At 48.0% G+C, this 22,726-nt stretch overlaps 1 protein-coding gene and 1 long non-coding RNA gene across 2 annotated transcripts in view; one reads left to right on the top strand and one right to left on the bottom strand.

Annotated features, from left to right (window-relative positions):
- Nucleotides 1–2,937: 2,937 nt before the first annotated feature.
- LOC138068059 (uncharacterized) lies at nucleotides 2,938–9,226 on the bottom strand. Its single transcript, XR_011142625.1, has 3 exons — nucleotides 8,783–9,226; nucleotides 6,413–6,555; nucleotides 2,938–3,690 (listed from the first exon to the last, which is right to left on the bottom strand). It is a non-coding gene; the product is annotated as an uncharacterized lncRNA (long non-coding RNA).
- PLPP3 (phospholipid phosphatase 3) overlaps nucleotides 7,541–22,726 on the top strand; it is a 48,559-nt gene continuing 33,373 nt past the window's right edge. The window contains exon 1 of the mRNA XM_068953241.1: nucleotides 7,541–8,246. Within this exon, the coding sequence (XP_068809342.1) occupies nucleotides 8,108–8,246 (139 nt within the window). The 5' untranslated portion in view covers nucleotides 7,541–8,107. The remainder of the gene's footprint in view (nucleotides 8,247–22,726) is intronic.

Here is a 22,726-nt window from a genome sequence, read left to right as displayed (position 1 = left end):
ACCATTTGGCATTGGCAGGACTGCATAAAGGAGACAAAGTGGTCTGTGATGGAGCACACAAGCAGTTTGCAAGCTATTGTGCAACAACTGTCAACGAATCCATGTCTTTGTGTGTTTAAAGTGTATTTCGTGACATTTACTGGCAATTTTAAAGGGATTTACCCTTGGTTATTTCGTAATCCCTGGTTCAGAGCAAATGTGCAGATTGTGAAGAGCAAAAGAGACCATTATTCCATAGGCTGAGTTCTCATATAGCCTAAGACACATAACTTCATCCTCTTCCCCCGCATTGACCCAATACCTTGTGTTTAACTGCAGTGTGTCCTCCATAAAGGCATTCAGGCCTAATGTGAAGGTGGAAAGATCAACCACGAACGCAACAGTTTGTCCCAAGGTGCGATCACTGTCGCTATTTAAAATAAAATGAGTGATTTTCTTCTCATTTTGCTTTGTGTGCCGTTGGCTGGAAGAAGAGTTGTGCTCAAATATACCTATGAAAGCAAGTATTCCTTTAGCTTTTCAAAATAAAGCCAAAGATAGGGAAGATACGTATGGCTATGACTCTGAATGGCTTTACAGAGAAAGCAGAGCAGCATCCTTCTGGCGGTACGACGCTGCGGTCTGTAGACAAGCTGCATCCATTTGTACAGTCACTTCAGCTGTATTGAGGTCTGTATCGTATCTTGAGCATCATTTATTTCAGTGGCGTTTGTTCTTCATGGACATCTCTTCAGCCTTTCAGAGTCCAGTGTCCCACGCAACATTGAACTGGCGCAGAGAAGTGGAGCTGCCAGAAGGGTTCTGCGCTCAGATGAAAAAGCATTTAACTGTGTTCCCTGGCAATGTGTGCGACAAATGGGAGTGCGCCTGCCTTGAGTCTTCCTGGCTATAAAAAGGGCTATAATGCAAGATATTTGAGGAGGCTATTGTACATAGACAGAAGGCCTGAACAAAATGCGTCTTATTCAGACTTGGTCAATTTGTGTGCTCTAGCTTTGTCATGCACTACTAACCCCAAATGTGGATCCGCCTGGTCCTGAGTTTTTGGCCCTGGCTCTGATTGCAGTACCAAACAGCCTATATGAAAGTATTCAGAAGGCAAACTGGGGAGAGAAAATCCCTTTTCAGATCTATAAAACAATCTTCTTTTGTAAGACGCTTGCTAGATTTTGGCAAGGCTTTCAAAGAAAACAGTGTCACGATGCTGTCAGTGAATAGGAACATTAATATATTAGGTACGTATTATGTAAATCCATACTTCAGTGGAGTGCTAGATAAGATAAATGGCAGCGAAGAGCAGGCTTTGAAGATTATTGGTGAGTTTTTTGTGCGCGGCGCCTCTTCAGGACTCAGTGCAGGATCCGGCGCCTGGCGGACGGCTCAAGGGGCTGACAGTCATAACGTTGTTGGGGTCCCGGCTCAGCTACGGCAACATGGGGTGCAGCCTTCCTCTGGGCACAGCACTGCGGTGTGATTCCCGGGAAACCTCTTCTTCTCCCCTTCTCGTTGCGAAGGGGTCCTTTGCAGTTGCAGCGCCCTGCGCACGTGGAGGAAACCTCCTCCTCCTCCTCCTCCTCCTCCTCCTCCTCCTCCTCCTCCGCAGAAGCAGGCTTTACAGGCGCTTGACATCTCCCTGGATAGTCGGCGTAGCATGAAGGGATCAAGCCAAGGCTGTGGTTAGAGCAAACCAGATTTGTGTGCTGAAGCAAATATTTGGGCAGGGTCCGGGTTAGCCCCTTGCAAACACGTTAAATGCTTCAAGCTTGCGGACAATGAGTTATTGAGATAGAAACTTCAGTGCAGATAAGCCCAGGGACTTAAGTATTGTATACAAATATACGGCCTGACCCTCGCAGCTCATGTGAGGTGGCAGAGAGGCATATCGGAGCTCTTCCCTGGAGCATCTCCTCTTTCAGGCTGCACAGAGTCGGGCACCTCTTCACTTTCGGTTGCGCTGCTTTATCTCTTGATGAGCCCTACCATTGCTCCTTATATGTCTTTTAAAACCTTCTGCCTGCTTCCCCGTTTTTTTGCTTGGGCCCCTTCAGTATCAGTCCATCTGAGGCATTTTGGCTCCCGTTCAAAAGGCGCAGGCCCACGCACAGCGTCTTCGAGCCTGCTCCTCAGCTCAGCGCGAGCTTTGCTGCTTGCCCGAAGCGCAGGTTTGCAAACCGCGCACCTGCTGTATTCGTGCTCTTGTGCATTGTCAGGAACTTGACACTTTCTTCTTTGAAGGCTCTGCCAAAAGCTATCGGGTGGCCCATGAAACGGCTTGGTCTAGACCTAGAAAAAAAAATTTTTTTTTTCTCTCTTTTCATTTGGATGCTAAGCGCTTTCAACCAGGTTGTTTAGATAGTTTGTGACCAGGAATCAGTCTGGCCCGAAAAATGTAGGTGTAACCTATTTACGTTATAAACCACAAATGTTTGCATCCCGGAACAAGCATCTGGGAAGCGTCCAGATGAGACGTTACAAACGTGTTAACTACCTTGAGTTAACTGGTAATCAATTCGGGGGTAAAAACTCGAGTGTAGCCCTTTCCTCTGAGACTGCTGTTTATAACGGGGCTTTCATTTAAATCCTGACCTATAAGCATAATTAAAACATGTCACATTCTTGACTTTCAAACAGACTTCTGGAAGGTAGCCAGGGCAGAGCACAGGCTCGGATTTTACCCGTGTTTGAGCTGCTGGACGATGTACCACCTCTTTCACTAGCTGCTGTTGCCTGTGAGAACGCTTGCCCAGTATAAATTGCACAGAAGGCTGAATTATACGTACAGCTCTTGAAGGCTGTGCTAATAAACACATGAAAGGATTTGAGGGAAATATATGAAAATACTCTTACACTGAAACCCTTTTTAATGCGACCAGTTCAGGAGAATGCATATTATTCAGGAGTGGAATTTCTAATAATTAATGTCCGTGCTGCATAGTTAAGATGCTGCTCTTTATTTTGCAGTCCAGGCTTACTCCGATTGCTCCATAAACGCTATATTGGACCATTTTACAATTCCTTGATAAGGCTGCGGGAAATGATAGCCATGATGCAGTGAAACTGGCTTTATGGATTTGAGGCGGCTGTTGTTTTCCCGAGCAAATTCTACAGAAGGGCAGTAGATGGTGCTCTTATTCTCTTTTTTGAGGCCACTGAAGACTAGAATTATTACTGCTCCACATGCAGTATTACCGATCCCAAGTGTCCAAAAATCATAAATCAAGCTCCTTTGAATCATGGGAATTGGCTTTGAGAAAATCTTAAGATTAAATGAAAAGACTTTATTTTCTACAACTTCTACATTTTGATCTTTCAGATTAGATTATGAGGTCACATTTTCAAAGTTTTTTTTTAATTTCATAATCAGGACATTTGAAACTTTTTGTTTTTCCTATTTAATAATACAAAGTGAAATCTTGTAATCAGATAATTTCAGGAGCCAGCAAGATTTAGGATGACTCAATTAAATTAATGAGAAACACCAGAATTGTGAAACTTGGCAGCACTGCAGATGTCTTGGTCAAAACAGACCGGACTTTAAGATCGCCGGCAAATTAAATCCAACTGAGCCCTGAATGATTTGGGACACCAGCAACGGGTCTGTGCCTGTGGAGGTTCGCGCCCCGTGGGTCCCCATGGCACGTGACGGAAGAACGACCCTCCTGGTCTGCAGGAATCTGGATACCCCATTTCCTGAAGAGCAGAAAACACGCTATATCAGGAGGGTATTTGTCAGCTAGTTTTTCTAAAAAATGGGATGTTCGTGAGGCTTGATTCTTCACTTGGTTTTACCCTGGGGAAATCAGAGCGGGCAGAATTTAGCCCCTTTTGGAGCTCACTTTTATTTATCTCCCTGATCTGCAATCACAGATCTAAGTCCAGCCTTAGCAAACATTTCTTAACGGGGTGGCCGTGCTCATGCAGGTTGGACAAGCAGGCGCCGGCGTGCAAAGCAGCGGGCGAACACGGCATGCTGCTGGCAGCTGGGGGCCGACTGGTTGTGGGGCTGCGTGCTCCAAAATCACCTGATTTTGGGTCGTGTTGGCAATGCTCCCCTGGCCCCGGGCTACCCTCTTCCTTGCGTGCAGCCCCTCAGGTGGTGTTTTTGCAGGATGAGGGGCAGCTGGTGGTGCTAAAAATAGCCTCGAACAGGGAAGCTTTGGTTCAACTCTGGACTTTCCAGAAATTTGGTGGTATTTTGAACTCGTGACTCCAGGTCAGGCCACGTGCGCAGCACGAAACTTTCCTTGGGTAACGCACAGAGAACCATTGGCAAACCGCAGCTCGCTGGCTTCTTTCAGTTTTGCTCTAAAAATCTACATGGGCAGGGCCTGGTCCTTCCCTGCTGCGACCCCAGGGCGGTTTGCACCTCTAGGAGCTCCGCTTGCAGGCTGTCCTCCCTGGCTCCAGGGGCCTTGGCTGGAAAAGCAAAGTGGGTTCATACATAACCCTCCCTGCAAGGCCGAGGGGACAGTGGCAGTGTGTTGTGCAGGCCAAAACGAGGGAGCAGAAGTGCAGGTTTTAGTTGTGTCCCGAAGCTATAAAGCTACAAGGTGCAGCATCCTGTTCCTGGCCATTTTCCTATTATAGGAGTAATTTTAAAAGATGCTGGTCCACTTAACAATGCAAATATTAAATGAATAAAACCCAATTGCTTTTTCAATATTGTTGTGTTCTGAAATATTACAGTTAACGTTTAGGTGCAAATCTGGGCAAGAACAATTTGTACTGCAAATATAATTTGCCTTCATGTACATTATCTCAGTGCTGCGTTCCTTGTTCACCAAGGGCCTGGTCCAGCTTACACCAAAAGTCAGTGAAAATCCTGGGAGATCAGGAGCAGGTCTCCAAAAATGTACAGCAAAATTCGCTGCTACTGTAAATCCAATTACTCTAGTAAATCTGTATCAAGAAAAAAATTCAGTCCGTTGTAGGAATTTGGAGTATGAATGAAGAACTGAGCCCTAAAACGATAGCTGTTGCATACTGTATTCAATAATTGCATTTATGAGTAAACAATTAATCTAATTATTATAAACAAATCTCTTGCACGTTATTGACAAAGGCACACAAGCTGCTTTTTGATGCTGGTGACTTACTTACTCAGTTCACGCCTGACAATGGATAATTGTGGTGGTCGTTCCCTTAAGAAATAATCCATGATTCTGACTTATTTGTGTGCCGTTGCCTACGTTAATTAACAGTACAATCATTTTGTCAGGGGAATGTAAACATTAGTAGCCTGAGGGTCTTGTAAATGGAAATATAAAACTTTAATTTCAATAACCCTCACTTTCCCTTTAAGTACAAGAAAAGCTCTTTTTTTTTTTGCTTGCCTTTACCAATGGCAGTTTTTTTTTTCCCCCTCACTTTAAAAGGGTAATTGAATTTAACCTGGAGAATTTTAAATAGGACCGTTTACAATCAACAGGTTTTGCCACAAGCCCATGGAGGCTCAAACCAGCTGCTGATGCCAGTGAGCTCTTCACGTCGGGCCCACGTTCGGAAAAGCCCCTTTCCTCGGGGAGCGGGCAGCTGCCGGCCCCAGGGACGTGCTTCGCCGGGAAGCTGCGGAGGAAGGTCCTCCAGATCCCGGCGCTCGAGCTCGCGCCAGGTCCTTCCCGGGACCGCCGGGAAGGCAGCAGCATGGCCGGGCTGGAGGACGGCGACGGCCTCTCTAACGAAGCCTCGGACGGCGAGGACGACTTGCGCGGCTGCTGTTTGGAGGGCAGCCCCTCCAGGACGCGGCCGAGCTCTGCGCGTGCCGGTGGGCTTGCAGCGCTATTCGTGGACGTGCACGCGCTGGGCTGAGCGCGCCGTCGCTGGGAAAGGCTTGGCTCCCGCTTCGGTGGGGAAATAATTCCCACGTGAGGATTCTTTCCACCAGCTTCAGGCATCTGCGGAGCCTAAATTAGGCACCGGCACTTCTGCTGCGGTCAGTGGAAAGAGAGAGGGACCTTGAGGAGTGTCCTCCAGGGATGGCTGGACCCACCGGAGAGGGACCAGGCTTGGTGCCCTGTCAGAGGTGGGCAATGGGCCGGGGCCAAAGCTGATGTGTTTGCCATCAGTGCCATGCTGGGTTCCCAGGTGAAAGAGGGCTGTTTTCTCAAAAGTAGGGTGGAAGATGGCACCCGAGTAAGTGTTGTTGAGACATAAAGAGAAGGAGAAAAATCTCAGGTCTGTTTTTCCCTGAGTTTCTTTTTAGACTGCACAGATAAAAACAAACTATTAAAGACATCCACTTTGCTTTCTTCCGTCTAGGCTGGCCCAAATTTCCCAAGCTATGTGTTTAAAGAGATTCCTGGAAAAACTGCAAGATCCCCTAGTGTTTCGTGTAATAGCTTCAGACATGGTGTGTTTGTGCTGCATCGCCACGAAAATACCAGGCTGGGAAGCCGGGAAAGCGTGTCCTTACTGGAGAGGTGCCACCTGCCCTGCTCTGCAGCCAGCGGCTCCTCGCCGAGCGGCTTCCTCCGGGCTGCAGGCAGCAGCCTCATTGCAGGCGCAGGGATCAGGCAGGATGCACCTCGGCGCAGGATTTGGCCCAGTGGTGGTTTGCTAGGGCAAAGACGGAAGGTTGAGGTCAGATACAAGGCAAAAAAAAGAAAAAAGTGGTTAGATGTCATCTTGAACAGTGTCCGTTTAAACCGCACGTTCGTTTCCACTGCTTGCTTTCCCTGGCCTCCCTGCCTCCAGTTCGGAGTTGTTAAAATTGCAATCCTGCCAGTCAGGATTCCAAGGAAGCATTTATTTTACTTCCTCGGCAATTTTTAATTAGATCAAAAGAGAGATTAACAAACGTAATAATCCTGGGCGAACAGTGCGTGCTCAGCCTTACGACTAAGCCTGCTTTGCCAAACTCCAAATGCTCTCATTAGTCTAATTTTATGAACGTGACGTTGCTACGGCAGGAGGGCGAAGCTGCTACATTTGGGTGGTGGTAACCAGCCGGACACGCACCAGCCCGTCCTTTGGCCCTGAGCAGGCAGGATCTGGCCCCACCCTGGTGTCCCCTTTGGGGATGCTCCTGGCCAGGCCTAGGGAGATATGTGGGTGCCACACTGGCTGGGTGCCCTGGAAAGGGGTCTGTCTCAACACATGGGCAGAGCTGATGGGCAGGGAAAAAAAAAAATAGGAGAAAAACGTTTAAAGTTATTTGTCACTAGATTTCTCCCCTTCACACCGTTACCACCTTTTGGGAGTCCTCCAGCCTTGGAAACGCTGGTTGTTTTTCTTTTTTCTCCTACTTGCAGAGTACACTTCTTTTTGCTTTATGACGCTAGAGGCTCTCTCCTTCTTTCTGGTCTGCGAAAAACTTTAGTTCCTGACTTTTTTTTTTTTGGGGGGGGGGGTAACTTCCCTCAGGAAAAAAATGTGGAGTTAATTATCTATGTAAAATGTCAGATGCAGGAAAGGGGCTGTGCTTACTTGGATATCCCATCCAGAGCGAAGTGACTGATTTTTTTTCCTCTCCTCTCCCCCCCCCCACCCCGTTTTTTTTTTTTTTTCCTAAGGGGTGGAAAGGAGCTCGCGAAATAAAAGTGCAGAAAGAAGCCGGTGGCTCCCAGAGCGGCCGGGGCGGGCGCGGCGGGAGCCCCCAGCGCAGCGCGGAGCGGAGCGCGGAGCCCACCTGCCCCCCGAGAGTCAGGATCGCCGCCCGCCCCTCCTGACACCTTCCCCCCCACGCACAAAGACATTCATACATACATACATACATATATAAATATATATATATTTTTCCCTCCCTTGACTTTTCCGCCAGGACTTTTCCACCGCCTTGGGACACCCGCAAACTTCTCCCTTTTTCCCCCCCTTTCCCTCCCACCCTCCTGTGCTGGTGGTTTGGGGTTTGGTTTGTTGTTTTTGGTGTGGTTTTTTTTTTTTGTTTTTTTGGTGTGTGCGCCTTTTTTTTTTTTTATTTTGGGAAGACCCGCCTGCGTTTCGCCTCCTGTGCCCCACCGGAGAGGCCGGGAGCGGCTCCGGCAGCGCGGGCAGCACCTCCCCGACGCACCGCGTGGGAGCCCGGCGGCTCGGCTCGGCTCGGCGCGGCGCGGCTCGGCTCGGCTCGGCTCGGCCCGGCCCGGCTCAGCTCGGGCGCTCGCCGCCGATAATGCAGAGCTACAAGTACGACAAGGCGATCGCGCCGGAGAGCAAGAATGGGGGCAGCCCGGCGCTGAACAACAACCCGGCCAAGGGCAGCAGCAAGAAAGCCCTGCTCATCTGCCTCGACTGCCTCTGCCTCATCATGGGTGAGCGGCTGCGGGGGCTGCGCGCTCCCTTTCCTCCCCGGCCGCGGGGCTCGGCTCGGCTCTGCCCCGGCCCGGCGCCCTCCCGGGCAAAGTTACGGGCAGGGCGGGCGGCGGCGCCGGAGCCGCGGCGCTTCCGAAACAAAGCGGCGGCGCCGGGCGCGGAGCGGGGCCGCGGGGCGCGGAGCGGAGCGGAGCGGAGCAGGGCGGGGGGGGGACGACTGCGCGCTGCCGGCGCTGGGGAGCAGCAGCGGGGCTCCCCCCTCCGCGTGCCGGCCGGGGCTGACCGCCACGCTGGGAATTTGCTGCTTTTTTTTTATTATTATTTTTTGCTACTTTCTTTCTTTCTTTCTTTTTTTTTAACCCTCCCCCCCCTTCCCCCGAAGCGAGGTGTCTTGACACGGTATTAGGAAAGGGAGGGCGGGCAGGGGGTCGGCGGCTGCGAGCGGGGGGCGCGGCGGCGGGCGCCCCCCACCCCCGGCCCCGGGACCCCCCGGCTCGCGGCTGCGGCTACTTCGTGGCCATTAACCGGCTCTCACCTTTGTAAGCTCCAGAGCCAGCTCCAGATGGAGGTAGTGCTCTATTCACGCAGCGAACCAAGGGGCACGCTTCGTGCGGCTTGCTTCTTATTTAGTTTTTTGGGGAGGGGGGTGTGATAATGGAGAAAAGGAGGTCTTGCCGTTGTTACTTTTTGTTGCTTGGATGTAGTTTTTGCCAGCAGTTCTGTCTTTCTTCTCTCTCCCCCCTTCTTGTACCGAGTACAGGCACCTCACTGCATTCATTTCTTCCTTAAAAAGATCGCTTTGAAGTGCTTTGAGGCATCTTGTAGTCCCTGGCAGATTTCTAAGCTGCTAGCCCACTTGGCTTTTGGAAATGCTATGGTATGTAAAGAAACTGTCAACAGGCTGTCGCAAAAAGATTTTGCACGCCAAAACATCAACCGTTCAATTATGGATGCAATGCTGAATATTTAATTGACAGACACAGGCAGGGGAAGTCAACTAGCTTCCAACAAAGAGATTAATAACACAACAGCACGTGAGTTTAATACTCCAGACACCACAGTCTTTAAAACAATTGTTTCTGCTTAGAGCACATTTTTTAAAGACTGTCAGTTTGATTTAATTTTTATGTAGTTTATTGATCATCTGGTGTATATTACGAGGCACTAATATATTAAGAAGAGAGGCATGGTTTTCTCTTCATATTCCCACAAGAATTGAGGCCAGCGCAAAAGCTTCATCTTCTTGTATCTGGAAAAAATAAAAATGCTTGATATCCAATATATGAAGCTGATATAAGTAGAAACATAACTAGCTTGACTTACTTCACTTACTGAGACAGAAGGTTAGATTTCTAGTAAAATGACTCCTAGGAGTTAGAACTTTTAAACCTTTATTTACAAAAATTTTCTTGACTTTAGGCATTCCTGGCATAAGTAAGTGCTATTTGAATGGGTAAAACTCCCTCCCCCCCCCCCACAGGTCCTAAATGAAAAAGCAATTAGTGGCCATGTGTTATACTACTTGTGATAGTTTTGGTAAACAAAACTTATCAAACATCACTAGAAGGTATTGTTGGTGGTGAATAATGTAATACAGCAAATCCTCTGATTGTCGCTTTGTTTCAGATTATTGCAGGTGGAAATCAGAAAGTAAACAAGTGTTGGATTTTTTTTTTTGGCATGAGGAACATTTGAAAGTAGGAACATGAATTAAATAGTTGAAGGAAAGAGTTTAGATCTGGCTAATCATGGGGAAAATGAACTGGTGGAGTATACTAAGGGAGATAATTATGTTTAACTGCTGATGTATGTTTGTGGAAGGTCTTTCCAAGCATATTCGGACCAGTCGTATCAGACTCATTGGTGGATAACTCTGTATCAATTGCCATGAAAGCCAGCTGACCCCGCTGACAGGAGACTTGGTCTGGTCTTAACTGTGCTTTTTGCTAGGGAAGACTAAGAGTTGCAGTTCCTAAGCACTTGATTGCAATTTTTCTTCCTTTCTGAGCTTGTAGTCAAAAAACAAAACAAAACAAAACCACCTTTGAAGGTGAGGGAGAAAAAGAAGGTGCTCCAGCTGAAGTGTGTAAGAGAAAATTGGACAGGTATAAGAAGATAGGTATTTCCTTTTTTTACTGAAAAAGTGAGTTCTGTGTAAGATAATGAGATGCAGAATTGGATGAAATGATTCATTTTAAGGTGGAGGTACTTGGTAGAGGTCTTCTACTGGTGCACATGGGCTTTGCCAGTAGCCTTCAATGCAGTTAAACTGTGTCACGCCTCTTGTGTGTCTGCCCAAATCCATTTGGAGTAATAAGGAGAGGGAAGGCTTCAGGCACTTCCCATCTGAAGACCGCTTTAGGGAAATACTAAAACCTGTCACTTGACTTGCAGAGGTTTATGATACAGCATTGGCTTCTGCTTCTGTTGGTGTTACTGCTCAATTCCGATCTCAGTTGGTTTTCTGTAAGGAGAAAAATGGAAAGAATATGGCTGAAATTTCTTTTAAAAATGACATACACCACCTTTCTGTGAGGCAGTAGATATGTCTAAACCTTTCTTTGTTTTCATACACATCTAAACAAATTGCCCAGAAGACAATTATCATAAACATTTAAGAAAGTCAGAGTGAGTAAAGCAGCGCTATCGGGAGCTTCCTTCAGCTTTAATTTGGGGCGAGTAGTTAGCAGGATGCACTTTGTCTTCCATCATTAAGTACAATGGTTATCTTGATAGTAAATGCATAAGAGGAAGATCTGTATCTTCGTTACTTGGGGATCGCAGGGAGCCAAGTCGTTGAACTGTTGGCAGAAACCAGGTCTCTCTACTAGCTGTCAGAGCTTGCAAGCAGAAGAGGTTGGATGAAGACCTGCTGAAAGGGCCCCCCTCACTTCTCCTGCTCTTCTGCATGTGTAACTTGTGTTATCAGGGAGCTAAATGCGTCTAAATGCCCAGCTCCTAACGAAATATGAGCATACCTTGTGTCTGAGTATCTCAGGCATCCACACCGACAAAGCCCAAGTTTGTAACATGAGCAACAGCGAGTTTGGTCACTGATCCTATGAACTTCCCCTAAATTTGATGTCAGGGTTTTACTTGTAAAAAGAAGCAGGATAGAACTGAGTGTGCATTTCAACCAGGTCATCTGAGGGGGAAAAGTAACTTTCTCCATCTGCTTCCTCCCCTTTGGAGGGCTCTGTTTGGAGAATTAGGAGATGCTTCCTGAAATTGTTAGGGTTGCCGGTGAGCCGGTCGGCGTGGAGGACTCCACACTACCCTGTCTCTGCCTTCCTATGCGTGTGCTGCCAGCAGCTAGGACATCTGAAAAGCTGATTTAGGAGTTCTGCTGGGCAGGCCTGGAGCTCCCCAGCGGATTGCTTCAGCTCCACCCTCATCTCATCCTCCCCTGCCCAGTGGCACCTCTGAGAGCTGCCTCTGCCGGCCCTTGGGGTGGGGATGCTTTGGAAGCTGTGCTACATTGATGAAGAATATAGGGTTAATTTTGCTCTGCTCAGGCCTGTCTTTTTGACTTGGCAGGGACTCCCTGCCTTAGGAAAACTGTAACCAGCCACCTGTGCTTTGTTGACAGGTGCTAAGTCGAGCGTTTAATCTCTGAAAAGAGGAAGGCTGTGTCAGCAAAGCCGATAGGGCAGATGAGGGTCTTCGGTAGCTTTTATTTTTGCAGCTTATGCAGGTATAACGGCTTCCCAAAAAGTCCTGGTTGTGCTATAAAATAGAAGGATTTCATCTGGCATACCTGGTTTCTAAGCTTGTGGAAATGAGGTTTCTGTGAGTGTATGTTTAAGGCTGGTTAGATGAAAATTGTATTTAATTTACTGCACTTCTTATTTTCTGCCTCAAATTAAATTTTCTTTCTTCCGTCAATCCCAGCTAATCTGTATAACACAAATTTTACTGCTTTCAGGAGACTTTGAAGCAATGGATTGATAGTGCTCTTAAGACCTTAACATCCCTGTAGTTATCTCACGCATTTAGCATCTCCTCTTCTGTAGTAAGCTTGATGCTAAAACGAGCTTGAAAAGTAGATTTAGTATTTATGCTAGCAAGACCTTGAAATGTTTATGTAAGCAGGGGATATAATCTTGTAATTTGGGATAACAGTTTAGATTAGTTTAACGTTCCTCTTATGTGTTAAAAAACTGTGCTGAGTTTGCGCTTTTGGAAGCAGAAAGTTTTTGAGATCTGCGAGAGCCCCTGTCACTCTGTCATGAAAAATCCGTGCAAACAGGACTGGGATTGTCACTTAATTGTAAGGAGTGGGAGGAATTAAAGACTAGGGATGAGGTTAGAGTTATTTGGATAGTGTAAAGTAGAATTGGATGAGCTCAGCAACTTTGCTTTGTTTTGGTGGGGGTTTTTTTTGTTTTTAAGACTATCCTGCTGTGCAGGGCTCATCTGATACGTAGGTAGCATCTTTCCATGCATTCCTTGAGAAACTGCTGACCCAATCGTTTTTTATATATCAGCAAGGGTCAACCATATCTGAATGCTCTAAACTGACCAGGCAGTCCAAATGCCTCAGCGTTGTCTTCTCCTCATAGGTAGATGCGGGGTTCTTGATGAATTAGTCCACGCCGCGCACGAGAAGCTGCATGGATGGAGAGGCGTTATCGTGGTGCGGGTATTGCTAGATCAGGTTTGGTTGTTAACGTTTACATATTGCTTGTTTTAATACCTGTAGGATCTTTTCCTGGCAGTGTGTTGCCTGCGCAGTAGCAGGGTCCATCACTGGCTTTGCGATGGTGGTTTGGAAGGGCTCGGGCAGAGGCAGGCTGGCAGAGGTGATGTCCTGGCATTGGGGTGTGCCCCGCTGGGGGGGGGTTGCATCCAGCCTTGCCTGTGGAGCCTTTTCAAACCTTGAAGAGCTTTGTATTAAATCAGCAATCGGCAACCAAGCACAATACCCATCCTTAGTTTTGCCCCTGTCTTGAAGGACAAAATGGGCTGTGCAGGTGATTGGGAGGGAAAAAAAAAAAAGATAGGATGGATGACTTTTTGGCGATGTTTAAAAAGCCCAGTTTTGCATTCATTTTAGAAAGACTGAAAATGCCTATCAAGATCGGGGTATTAGTGACAATTATACTTGAGGTGTCAACTGCAGGTCAAGGAAATGATGTGCCTATGGCAGACCAAGGCCTCGGGGAAATAAATGTGCTTGCTTTACTGTGGAGTGAGGCAGCCTGAGGCTCTGCCTGGAGGAAGGCAGATTTCCATACTTCTGCTCCATGGCCAGAAGTGTTTGAAATTGGTGTACCTGTCACTGAGGCAGGCAGGAGATGTGATCTAGATTACTTTTTTTTTAATCATATGTGTTTGTAGTGAGCACAGACAATATAAATATCAGTCTCGCATCAAACGGATTCTTTTTGTACCTTTCAAATCTCGATTTAATATGCATGTCTTCCGTAGGCTATTTTGGTCTGACTTTGTCTGGATACAGGCTCACGGCGTGCTCTCCAGAGCCGTGCGTCCCTGCGCGGGCAGTCGGGAGCCGCTGCCGTACACCACCCAGGGATGGGTCGCTTGCCGCGGTGTGGGAACCTGCTCGACGTGGGCATCGCGTTTGCAAAGCCGGGCTCCTCTGTAGCGTCTGCATCTGAGCTACCGGAGATGTTTATGTCCTTCATCTCCGACTGGAACTGTTTGGGCCCTCCTGTTTAGCAAGGTTGGCTTATGGTCCTTTTGGAGAAGGAGGAGGGGAAAAAAAGAAAACCCACCAAATCCTGTGCTGTAGCTTTCCACAGTAGAGCATGCTCAGGCCTCTCCATTTCATTCATACAATGCTCCTGCTTCATGGATTTTAATCCAGAGGGGACCATTGTGGTCATCCAGGCTGACTTCCTGTACAACAACAGCGTGACTGTTGAAGCCAGCGAAGGGAAAAAGGCAGCAGCCTTCAAGCCCTTATATCTTAGCGTAAACACAGGGCTGGCTGAGAACTGCGCTGGCCGTGCCGCGTGCTGGGCGGCTCCCCCAGGCATGGGGGGGCAGAGAGCAGGGAAACCCCCCTCCCCGGATGCTGCCTGCCCTCGCACGCAGCAGGATGCCAGTTAGCGTTTTGGTATGAGCAATGTCTTTTTTTTTTATTTTTTTTTTCCCCTCTCCTCCTTAGAGGCCCTGCAGTTGTGTAGTGTTTTTGATAGCTCAGCTTTCACATTCAAAAAAAAAAAAAGGGAGGGGTAAGGCTTCACTGTGGTTACAGAGCAAAGCTTGAAAGTGAGACTTGAGCGATAACACCTCAAAAAAAAATTAAAATAATCCAGCACTTGCACTGTAATAATTGGGCTTAAGAATCACTTCTTGCTTTTTAACTGCACTCTGTGGCTTAGTTGCAACGGCGTGGGTCCTGATCAGTGGCGGAGGCTCCTGGGGTTAGACCTGTTAGGCAGCACATTGCCAAAAAGAGGAATCTGTAGCATCTTCTAACAGCTTTTAATGCAAACTCTTTGCAAAGCAGCCTTCAAAGTAAATTTGTTACCAAGACAATGTGTTGAAAAAGTTTGAAGATTAGGTTTGGCCTGGAGGCTTTAGAAGTATCAGAAATTCCTATAAGCTGTCAAAGTTCGTCATGTAGGAGGACGTGTCTTTGGGTATGGCAAAGACAGAGGGTTGGAAACCGCCTCTCTGAGTCAGGTGAGCACTACAAACAGAACATGTAACTGAACTCCAAAGCTTCTGATGCGTTTGCTTCTGAAAATGCTTATGCTCTTTATCATCACGTGCTTTCACATTCCAGTGGTGCCTCTAGCTCACGTCCTTATTTGAAGTTGTCTTGTCGGAGCATATGGTGCTTTCAGTCATGAGCTAATTGGCTAACCTGGGGCTGGGGCTCATAATTTTTCATCCTTTACCCCAAAACACACTAGCTTAGCTTAGTACAGAGAACCTTACGAGATGCCTCCAGCATTTCTAATAAAACACACTGGCAGGTTTAGTGCGCTGTGCCTCCTAGACACAGCAAACTGAGCCTGGATTGGCAGTGCAGTTGTTCACATTAGGCTCGGCTAAGCCAGGTAGCAAGACTTCATCCTAAACACCTGTGGTATGAAGAAGTCCTTCATCTCCCTTTGGGAGAGTCTGCCCCTGCCAAACCTTGCACTCATGATTAACTAAATCTACTGAAACTTACCGTATTGGATCCTAAGCTTGGTTTTATGGTTAAACACAGGCCTGTGCGAGTTTAGGGAAGTTGAAGGGATTAGGTGCATGGTTGACTGTGAGCATGCAGTGTTTGCAGGTGGTAGGCTGCACCTCGGAGACATTTGTGCTTTGCTGATTGGAGGAACTGAATGCGATGTGGTTCTTCCTTCCACGGGGTTAAACAGCAAAAGTGAAAGTCACTGGTTAGTGGTTTTGGGCAGACATCCCTCTTGAAACAAATGATGGTGGCTTTGAGAGCTTGCTTCTCACAACCCTGTCCTCGTTGCAGCCTGCTACTGTGGAAAGGAAGTGACAAATTGCATGGCTCTCCTTGTAATTAGCTTTCAAATGGTTTTATTGTAAATTAGTGAGAATGGCAATCATTTCTGAAGCTTTTATAGCCGTGCCCTTGGGTCTGATCATACATATGTTGGAGGCAGGCGCCGCAAGCGGATATTAATTCCATCGCCATTAATTCATAGCGTGCTCACTCAGAGTTTAGACATCCTCGCATGCCTTCAAATGTGTTTGTCCAACCACTTAATTTGAAAGCAAATGTGACAAACAGGTTTTGTGCTGCTTGTCGTCTTGATGCGTTGGAAGTTATTTACGACCTCTGCTTTGGGTTGATGTGATGTGCCTTTCTTTAAGCTCCGTTGCGGGGCTCAGTTCACGCTGTAGAGAAGGAGCGGCGAGCCGAGCTCCGGTCATCTTTCCCACTGGTGTTGACAGAGAAGTCTTTGCTGTGGTCTTTGCACGAGTGCAGCGGCCATGGCAACTGGCCCCGCGCCCCAAACATTTCTGAGCCGAAGAGTTTTGAAGGCTTCCAAGGCTTTTTTGTGAAGCCCAGCAGAAAATACCTCATCCTGGGCCTCGCACTTAAAGCGATAGCTTCGTAAGGGAGGGTGGAAAACATCTCGTGGCGGCAGAGCCCTGGTAAGCATGTTTTGAGGTCGTTTTAGCAAAACACGGGGTGCGTTTATTTTCTGAAGGCTGTTCTGAGGCTCATGCAATGCTTGGGGATGGACTGTTGGCTGATGACTTCAAAGGAGTTACGCTGAGTCCAATGGCTGTGAATCAGTTTGGCCTATCAGTTTTACTAAGCGGCTCTTTGACCACCTATTCGGTGGACCCTGCTCCTTTGGGAGCTGCTTCTCCCTTTGGCTGCTTACTTGCTGCCTGTCAAAGAACCTAAAAGCTTAAAAAAAAGAGTCCTCCACTGAGATGATTTGAGCCCTGCTGCCCTCAGTCCTGCACAGACACGTTGTAAGAGAAGGTTTCTGCCTGGGGGAACGTCTAATCTAACCAGGCAGGCGAGCAGCAGAGCGTGCAGGGAGTCCCCGCTCCGTGCGCAGGTGGGCAGCTGAAGCACGGCGAGATTCAGGCCAGCGCTTTGAAGGCGCTGTGGCCACTAAGGATGCCCACAGGTGCCCCGTGGGGGTTTCAGTAATTCTTAATAATTTCAGTGAAGCTGGAAACGTAAATGCATCTGCAAATCCTACCGGGCCCTTACCTGCTGCTTTAGGTGCCTCTTTTGAAATCTGACCTGCCGTGGTGGAGGAAGTTGGTGGCACGCTTCCCACAGCTCAGGCCTGACCGTGTCCCTAGGACATGTGTGCACCTGTCCAGAAGATCGAAAGCTTGATTAGCCGTTCCTGTTAAAGAAAGCTTACCAGTTAGAGTGGCCTTGTGGCCTTGTTTACATGTTTCCTTGTTCTCCAGAAAAGGGAAATGCCCTTGGGTTACCTGTTGCATCTGGATCTGGCTCATCTGTTCCAGCAATGAGAGCTGGGTTTTTTTTGTTTTTTTTTTTTGCTGGTTGAAGAGACACTGAGGAAGGTGCACTGAGACATCTGCTAACCAATAATATGCAATGCAAGTGGCTAATTCTCAAAAGAAGGGCTGGGACAGCTTTTCAGCCTACTTGTAATTGCTAAGCTAAGAAAAATTTCTTTTTGCTGTCTGACCGCAAGAGGCTATGTTTTCAGCAAGGCCTGTTTTTTTTTTTTTTTTTTTTTTTTCCCCTCTCTCTCCCCGGTCCTCTCTTACGAAAGTTTGCAGCCTCAGTGACTTTATCTGCCGAGATATTTCCATATTTTTTCCTATAATCCGACGTGGATGTTTTTTGGTTTAGCACTCCTAGTTTCTTGACCTTCCCCGTAGCTTTAGCATGCAACTAGCATTCGGCGGCAGCTCCCACAAAGCGGTTAAAAACCAAGGTAACAGCAACATTTTGAGTGAAGGGGATGAAATGTGGGATAGGTTCAGCGTATTTCTTTGTCATGGTTGGAGTCCTATTCAGTCTGAAGCTGAATAGTAGGGCGATTAGCATGTGGAAGCGTTTCTAAAGCGTTGGGCTATGAGGGTTTTTTTTTTTTTTCCTTAAAGGAGAAGTTTTGTGGTGGGTATGTTCCTGACTGAGCTGGCATGAACCTCTGTCAAATGAAAAACCACAGGAAAGTCAGAGTGTGTTTTAGAGAAAGCCTGTTTTGATAAAATCGCTGCATGCAGGGCTACAGAAAAGCTTTCCAGTGCCCGGAGCTGTAAAAGCTACTGCAGGGGCTATGGGTACAGCATTTTTAAAATGGTCAGTAGAGCAGTAGGGTAGAGTCTGACCGTGGGACACACCACAGGATTGTGAATATGGACTTTGCTCTCATTGAGGTCAACCTGCAGAACTGGATATCGCCTCTAAGAGTGCAGGATTGGCTCCCCAGTCTGAAAATCCACCTGCTCAAATGCTCAGCGGTATCTTGCTTTCTCGGGGAGAGATGCGATGCTGAGGTTGGTTTGTTTTTTTTTTTTTTTTTCCCCCAAGCTGCTGTTGGCTTTTTAAACGTTTACAGTGAAATCACTTCACGGGCTAGGCTGGTTTCAGAGAAGAGGGTTTGTTTTCCTCCTGCCTGGAGGTTGCTTATGGCAGGAGTGGGGCTCGAACCCCCGGCCTCCTGCCTCAGCCCCCCCTCCCGTTGCTCCTTGTGGCGTGTGAACGGACCGGGCCCCGTGCCTGGGTTTCTCCAAGGAGAAGTGATGCCTTGTCTAAATTTCTTTCAATTATCCCAGTTTGGGAGACGGGGGGAAAAAAAGTGTCTCTCCCTTTCACTGCTGTCTCTTAATGTAGACTCTTGAAGGCTGATTAAAGCTGTTGTTTAATTAAGGAGTGCTTAGCTCCTCTGGTCACAATTAAAGGATCGTTTGAAGTAATTCTGCAATACTTTCTTTTTTTCACCTCTCTCTTCTTTCCCTCTCTGGTAACAGGGGGGGGAAAAAAAGTTGTGAGCAAAACGTGCCCCAGCACTGAGGTTTCGAAAGCTATTAGAGGACCACAAACCTGCTGGCGAACCTCCCCGCTGCCAAGGCATCCGAACATGAAAAAGCGCTGCGGAGGGGTGGGAGGGAGTTCAATCCTGGGATACGGCGCTTTGGAAGGGCAACCCAAACAAAGAGGCTTTTCAGCAGAGGCTGAGGCTTTGGCTCCTCTCAAGAGCAGTTGGGGCTCGGGGCGGCATCCGGGAGCCCGAGAGAGGAGCCGGGCTACGCGAGATGGATGCGGAGCAGTGTAAGGTTTCCCCGTGCAGCGCAGACTTGTGTTACGGGCTGGGGAACGGGCTCCGAGCGCTCATCTCTCACTTTTTTTGACTTTTCCCCCCCCCCCCCCCTTGCACTTCTGTTGGAAACAGAGGGGAGGATTTTGGCTTTTTTCTCTTTTAATTTATTGTTTTTCCTTTTATTAATAGTATATATACATACATATATATTTTAACAGCTTCCCTTCCCCCTGTGCCACCTGCCCGGCAGGCTTGCAGATGCCTCCCTGGAGGCATCATGGCTCATGGAGGGAGGCCCCTTGTGACAAACCCCTTGCTGGGGTCACCAGCAGGAGGGTGAGGAGGGCCGTTTCTCTTCCGAAATCACCGCTCGCTCTCAGGCTCCCTGAGGGTAGTAAGGCAGGCGGAGAGCCGAAGGATGCTGGGGGCACGGGCACCATGTAAATAAGTATCCGGCTCAAAGGGAGAGAGTGGTAGAAAAAGGAAAGGGATGCCAGCACACCTCCTCCGTAGCAGGAGGGATGAGCAGTGGGGTCCCCGTGCACCGTGTTCCCGCTGTTGTTGGGGCAGGGAGAGTTTCCTGGTGTGCACAAGGCAGCCTCCATCCCTCACGGTGGCACCTCTGAGTGCCACCGCCCTCTCCAGAAATGCCAGTAAGTAATATAACAGGGAGGAGGTGCTACCAACCATCTCAACAAACCGGTGGTTGGTTTTTCTTTTTCTTTTTCTTTCTTTCTTTTTTTTTTAATAGGCACCAGATGGTTTTAATAGATGAAAGCTGAACTTCTTATGACCCTTCCCTACAGACATTGTTTGTTGTTTTGTAATTGTGGCCAGGACAAAACCATGTCCCAAAACCTGCAAGTGAGCGCGAGAGCTTCATATTTTGGTATCTTCTTCCATCCTTGCTGAGTAGCTCCCCTTCCCACCCCCACACTCCTCCTTTCTCTGGCCTTCCCCTAAATTTTCCAGGAGAAGCTCATTGGCATAAAAGACTTGAGGCTTTCAACCAGTGCCGGTTAAACGGATTAGCGAGAGTACAAATTGGAGAAAACCGAAACATCTAAAAGTAAAGCACAAGGAAGCAATAAAATGTCAAGCTGTGTTTTTCCATCTAGTTTATTAAAAATTCTCATGATAAGCAAGAAAGCTTTCATGACTGGACAAGACCTGTATCCTGTCAAATGTATTGAAAGGTTTATTAGAAGGATAAAGAATTGCAGGCATTGGGTTGTACGAGTAGTCTGCTGACATCAGCAGCCCTTTTGGCATTAGCTGTTCCGGCAGGGTTAAAGTCGTTTTGCAATGGCCCAGGAGCAGAAAGTGAAATGGGGAAACTGCCCTGCAGAGAGTGAAAATGCAAACATATGAGAATTGAGGTGTTTGGAAGCGAGGGTGGGAGACATGGGCATCTGCATTCTTAAAAACTGTCAGAAAACAGATAAACTGTGGCTGGAGAAAAAGCTGCAGGAGAAAGCTAAAGGAAGAAGAGCAAAAATCTTACCAAATTGCTGCTAATGAAGATCCCTGGGTGTTTTGCATCTATCCATAATGCATCCCAAACCGTGATTTTTTTTTTTGAGTCCATAGTTGTCCTCTGGCTGGCTCCTTTGGGAGTGATGTTCATCAGGGCTGACCATTTCTGAAAATTCCCTCCTCACTCCCCATATGCTCAGTTTCATTTCTGCCCAGGGGCATCAAACTTCCAGTAAATCTAAAATAAAGATTAATGGAATTTCTAGATACTTAGGAATGCAGAAACAAGCTGTTATTCCTATTTCCTTTCATTTCTTCTCCAATGAGGTTTGCTTCTTCAGCAGCACATAGGAAAAATTGACTTTGAGCATATGCTGAAAAATCCTGCACTTGGCTAACCTGCCTTGGAGTTCAGAGCACATATCTTGGAGCTCCCAGCTACAGTGTTGATAACTTGCTATGGGTTTAGTGCGGCACCCGGTGAAACCAATGGAAACTTTTCCTTGACTTTACTCCTCTTTGGAGAAGGTACAAAAGAGCAGGATTGGCTCTTTTGTGGGTTTGAAGACAGAAGGAAATGTTTCTGTGTGCTCAGGAGAGCCAGAACTCAGTCATCCAGGCTCATATTGGCAATGGGACCTGTGTATCTGACCTGGAATTACTATCAACCACTTCTTGCACCGTTTGCAGTGTCCTCACGCTTACCTCTGCCTTGGGAAGTTCCAGGGGAGTGAGGTGGTGGGACACGTTGCCAGTGCCAGCTTGCGTTTGGGGTGGTGGGACACGTTGCTGTGCTGGCTTGCGTTTGGAGCCTCTGACAGTCCGTTTCCCTTGAGTGTTTCATATGAGACCTGCAGGACTAAGGGCTGTGCCTCCGCTGAGCGGCAGCTGGCACTATCAGGCCCATGGGGAGTCCAAGGGCTTGACCATAGCAACGCTAATCAGTTGTTAGATATACGTTATCGTTTTTCCATTCTCTCGTTTCCAGCCTTCCTATAGATTCCCACTAAAGGCATCCGGAAGAGGCTGCCTCTGAGCTAGGGAGAAGGAGACCGAGGTCAGATGCGAAACCGATTTTTTGGGTCCCAGAGGTCGGTGTGGGTGGGAGCGGGAAGGGGAGCTCGTGAGGACGGCGACAGCATGGCCTCTCAGCAGGCTGTGTTCGTGGCTGGGAGCTCACAGACGGGAGAGCTCACTGCCCTGCTCATGTGTGCCGCGTCTCGCAGTGCCTCTGCACGTGGCTGGTGAAGGAGGCCACCGAGATACTGCAAACCAGGGGAGTGTCGTGGGGAAGGGGGAGGCGAGGGCTCGAGCTCGAGCTCTCTGTGGGAAATCCAGCGGTGGTGGCAAGCCCGTGGGTTGGAAACCTGCCCTTCAAAGCTGGTAGGCTTTGAGGAGAGACACCTGCTCAAAGGCAGTAACAAGAGATGTTGCAGTAGGCTGGTGGCATCTAGCTGAGAAATTGGTCGCTGTCTTGCTGTTTGAGGAGCAACCACAAGACAAGAATTAAAATGCAGGAGAATAAAACGTTCACTTCCGTACCATTGTGCTCGACTTCCTGCCGTTTGGATTGCCAAGGATTGCGCCAGGAGCCAGCTGGCTCTGAAGGGTCTCGTATCTGAAGCGACAGAAGGGCTTTTTGGTCTGAGGATCCAATAAGTAGTATACTTGTCTCTGCAGTAGCTGCAGCTATGTACACACTCCTCCCCCCAAAATAAATTATCGCTTACAGATACCTGGTTCCTCAGCTGCTGTGTTGCCAGGTGCTGTTAAAGCTCCTGCTGGCACCCCTTCACTACCCGTGATGTTCAGAGGGGCAAAAGCAGCAGGACTGGCAAGCATGGAGTGTAAACCGTAGCTTAATTGTAGAGTTTGGGTTTTTTTTTTTTCCTTGCAGCAGAGGAGTATGCCTTTTACACAGAGAAAATACATTAAAAGGTGATTGAAGGTGGAAGCCCTCAGCGGGGTTAGGGGAAGCAAAAGGGAAGTGATGGGCCGTTCAGTGCCAACAATCCAAACGGGCCAATTTTTAAAACGGGTGTCTTGCTCTGTGAAGCAGTAGCGAGTCTGGACGTCTTGCAGTGCGGGAGAGCCATCCTCGTTTCGCAACCATTTGCTAATCCCCCTTTAGCCACCGAGCAGCTCTCTCCGTGCATGGTGCGAGTTAGGGGGCAGCCTTGAGTGCTGGGGGTTGAAGGCAGCGATGATTTGGGTTAGGAGAAAAAGACTGGGCTGATCCTTGGGATTGTGAGCAAAAACCCCTTAGGTTCCCTGCTGGGGAGGCCGAGCTCTGG

Source organism: Struthio camelus, chromosome 8 (genome assembly GCF_040807025.1).
Source record: "Struthio camelus isolate bStrCam1 chromosome 8, bStrCam1.hap1, whole genome shotgun sequence".
Lineage (NCBI taxonomy): Eukaryota > Metazoa > Chordata > Aves > Struthioniformes > Struthionidae > Struthio > Struthio camelus.
This window is presented reverse-complemented; position numbering and strand designations above follow the sequence as displayed.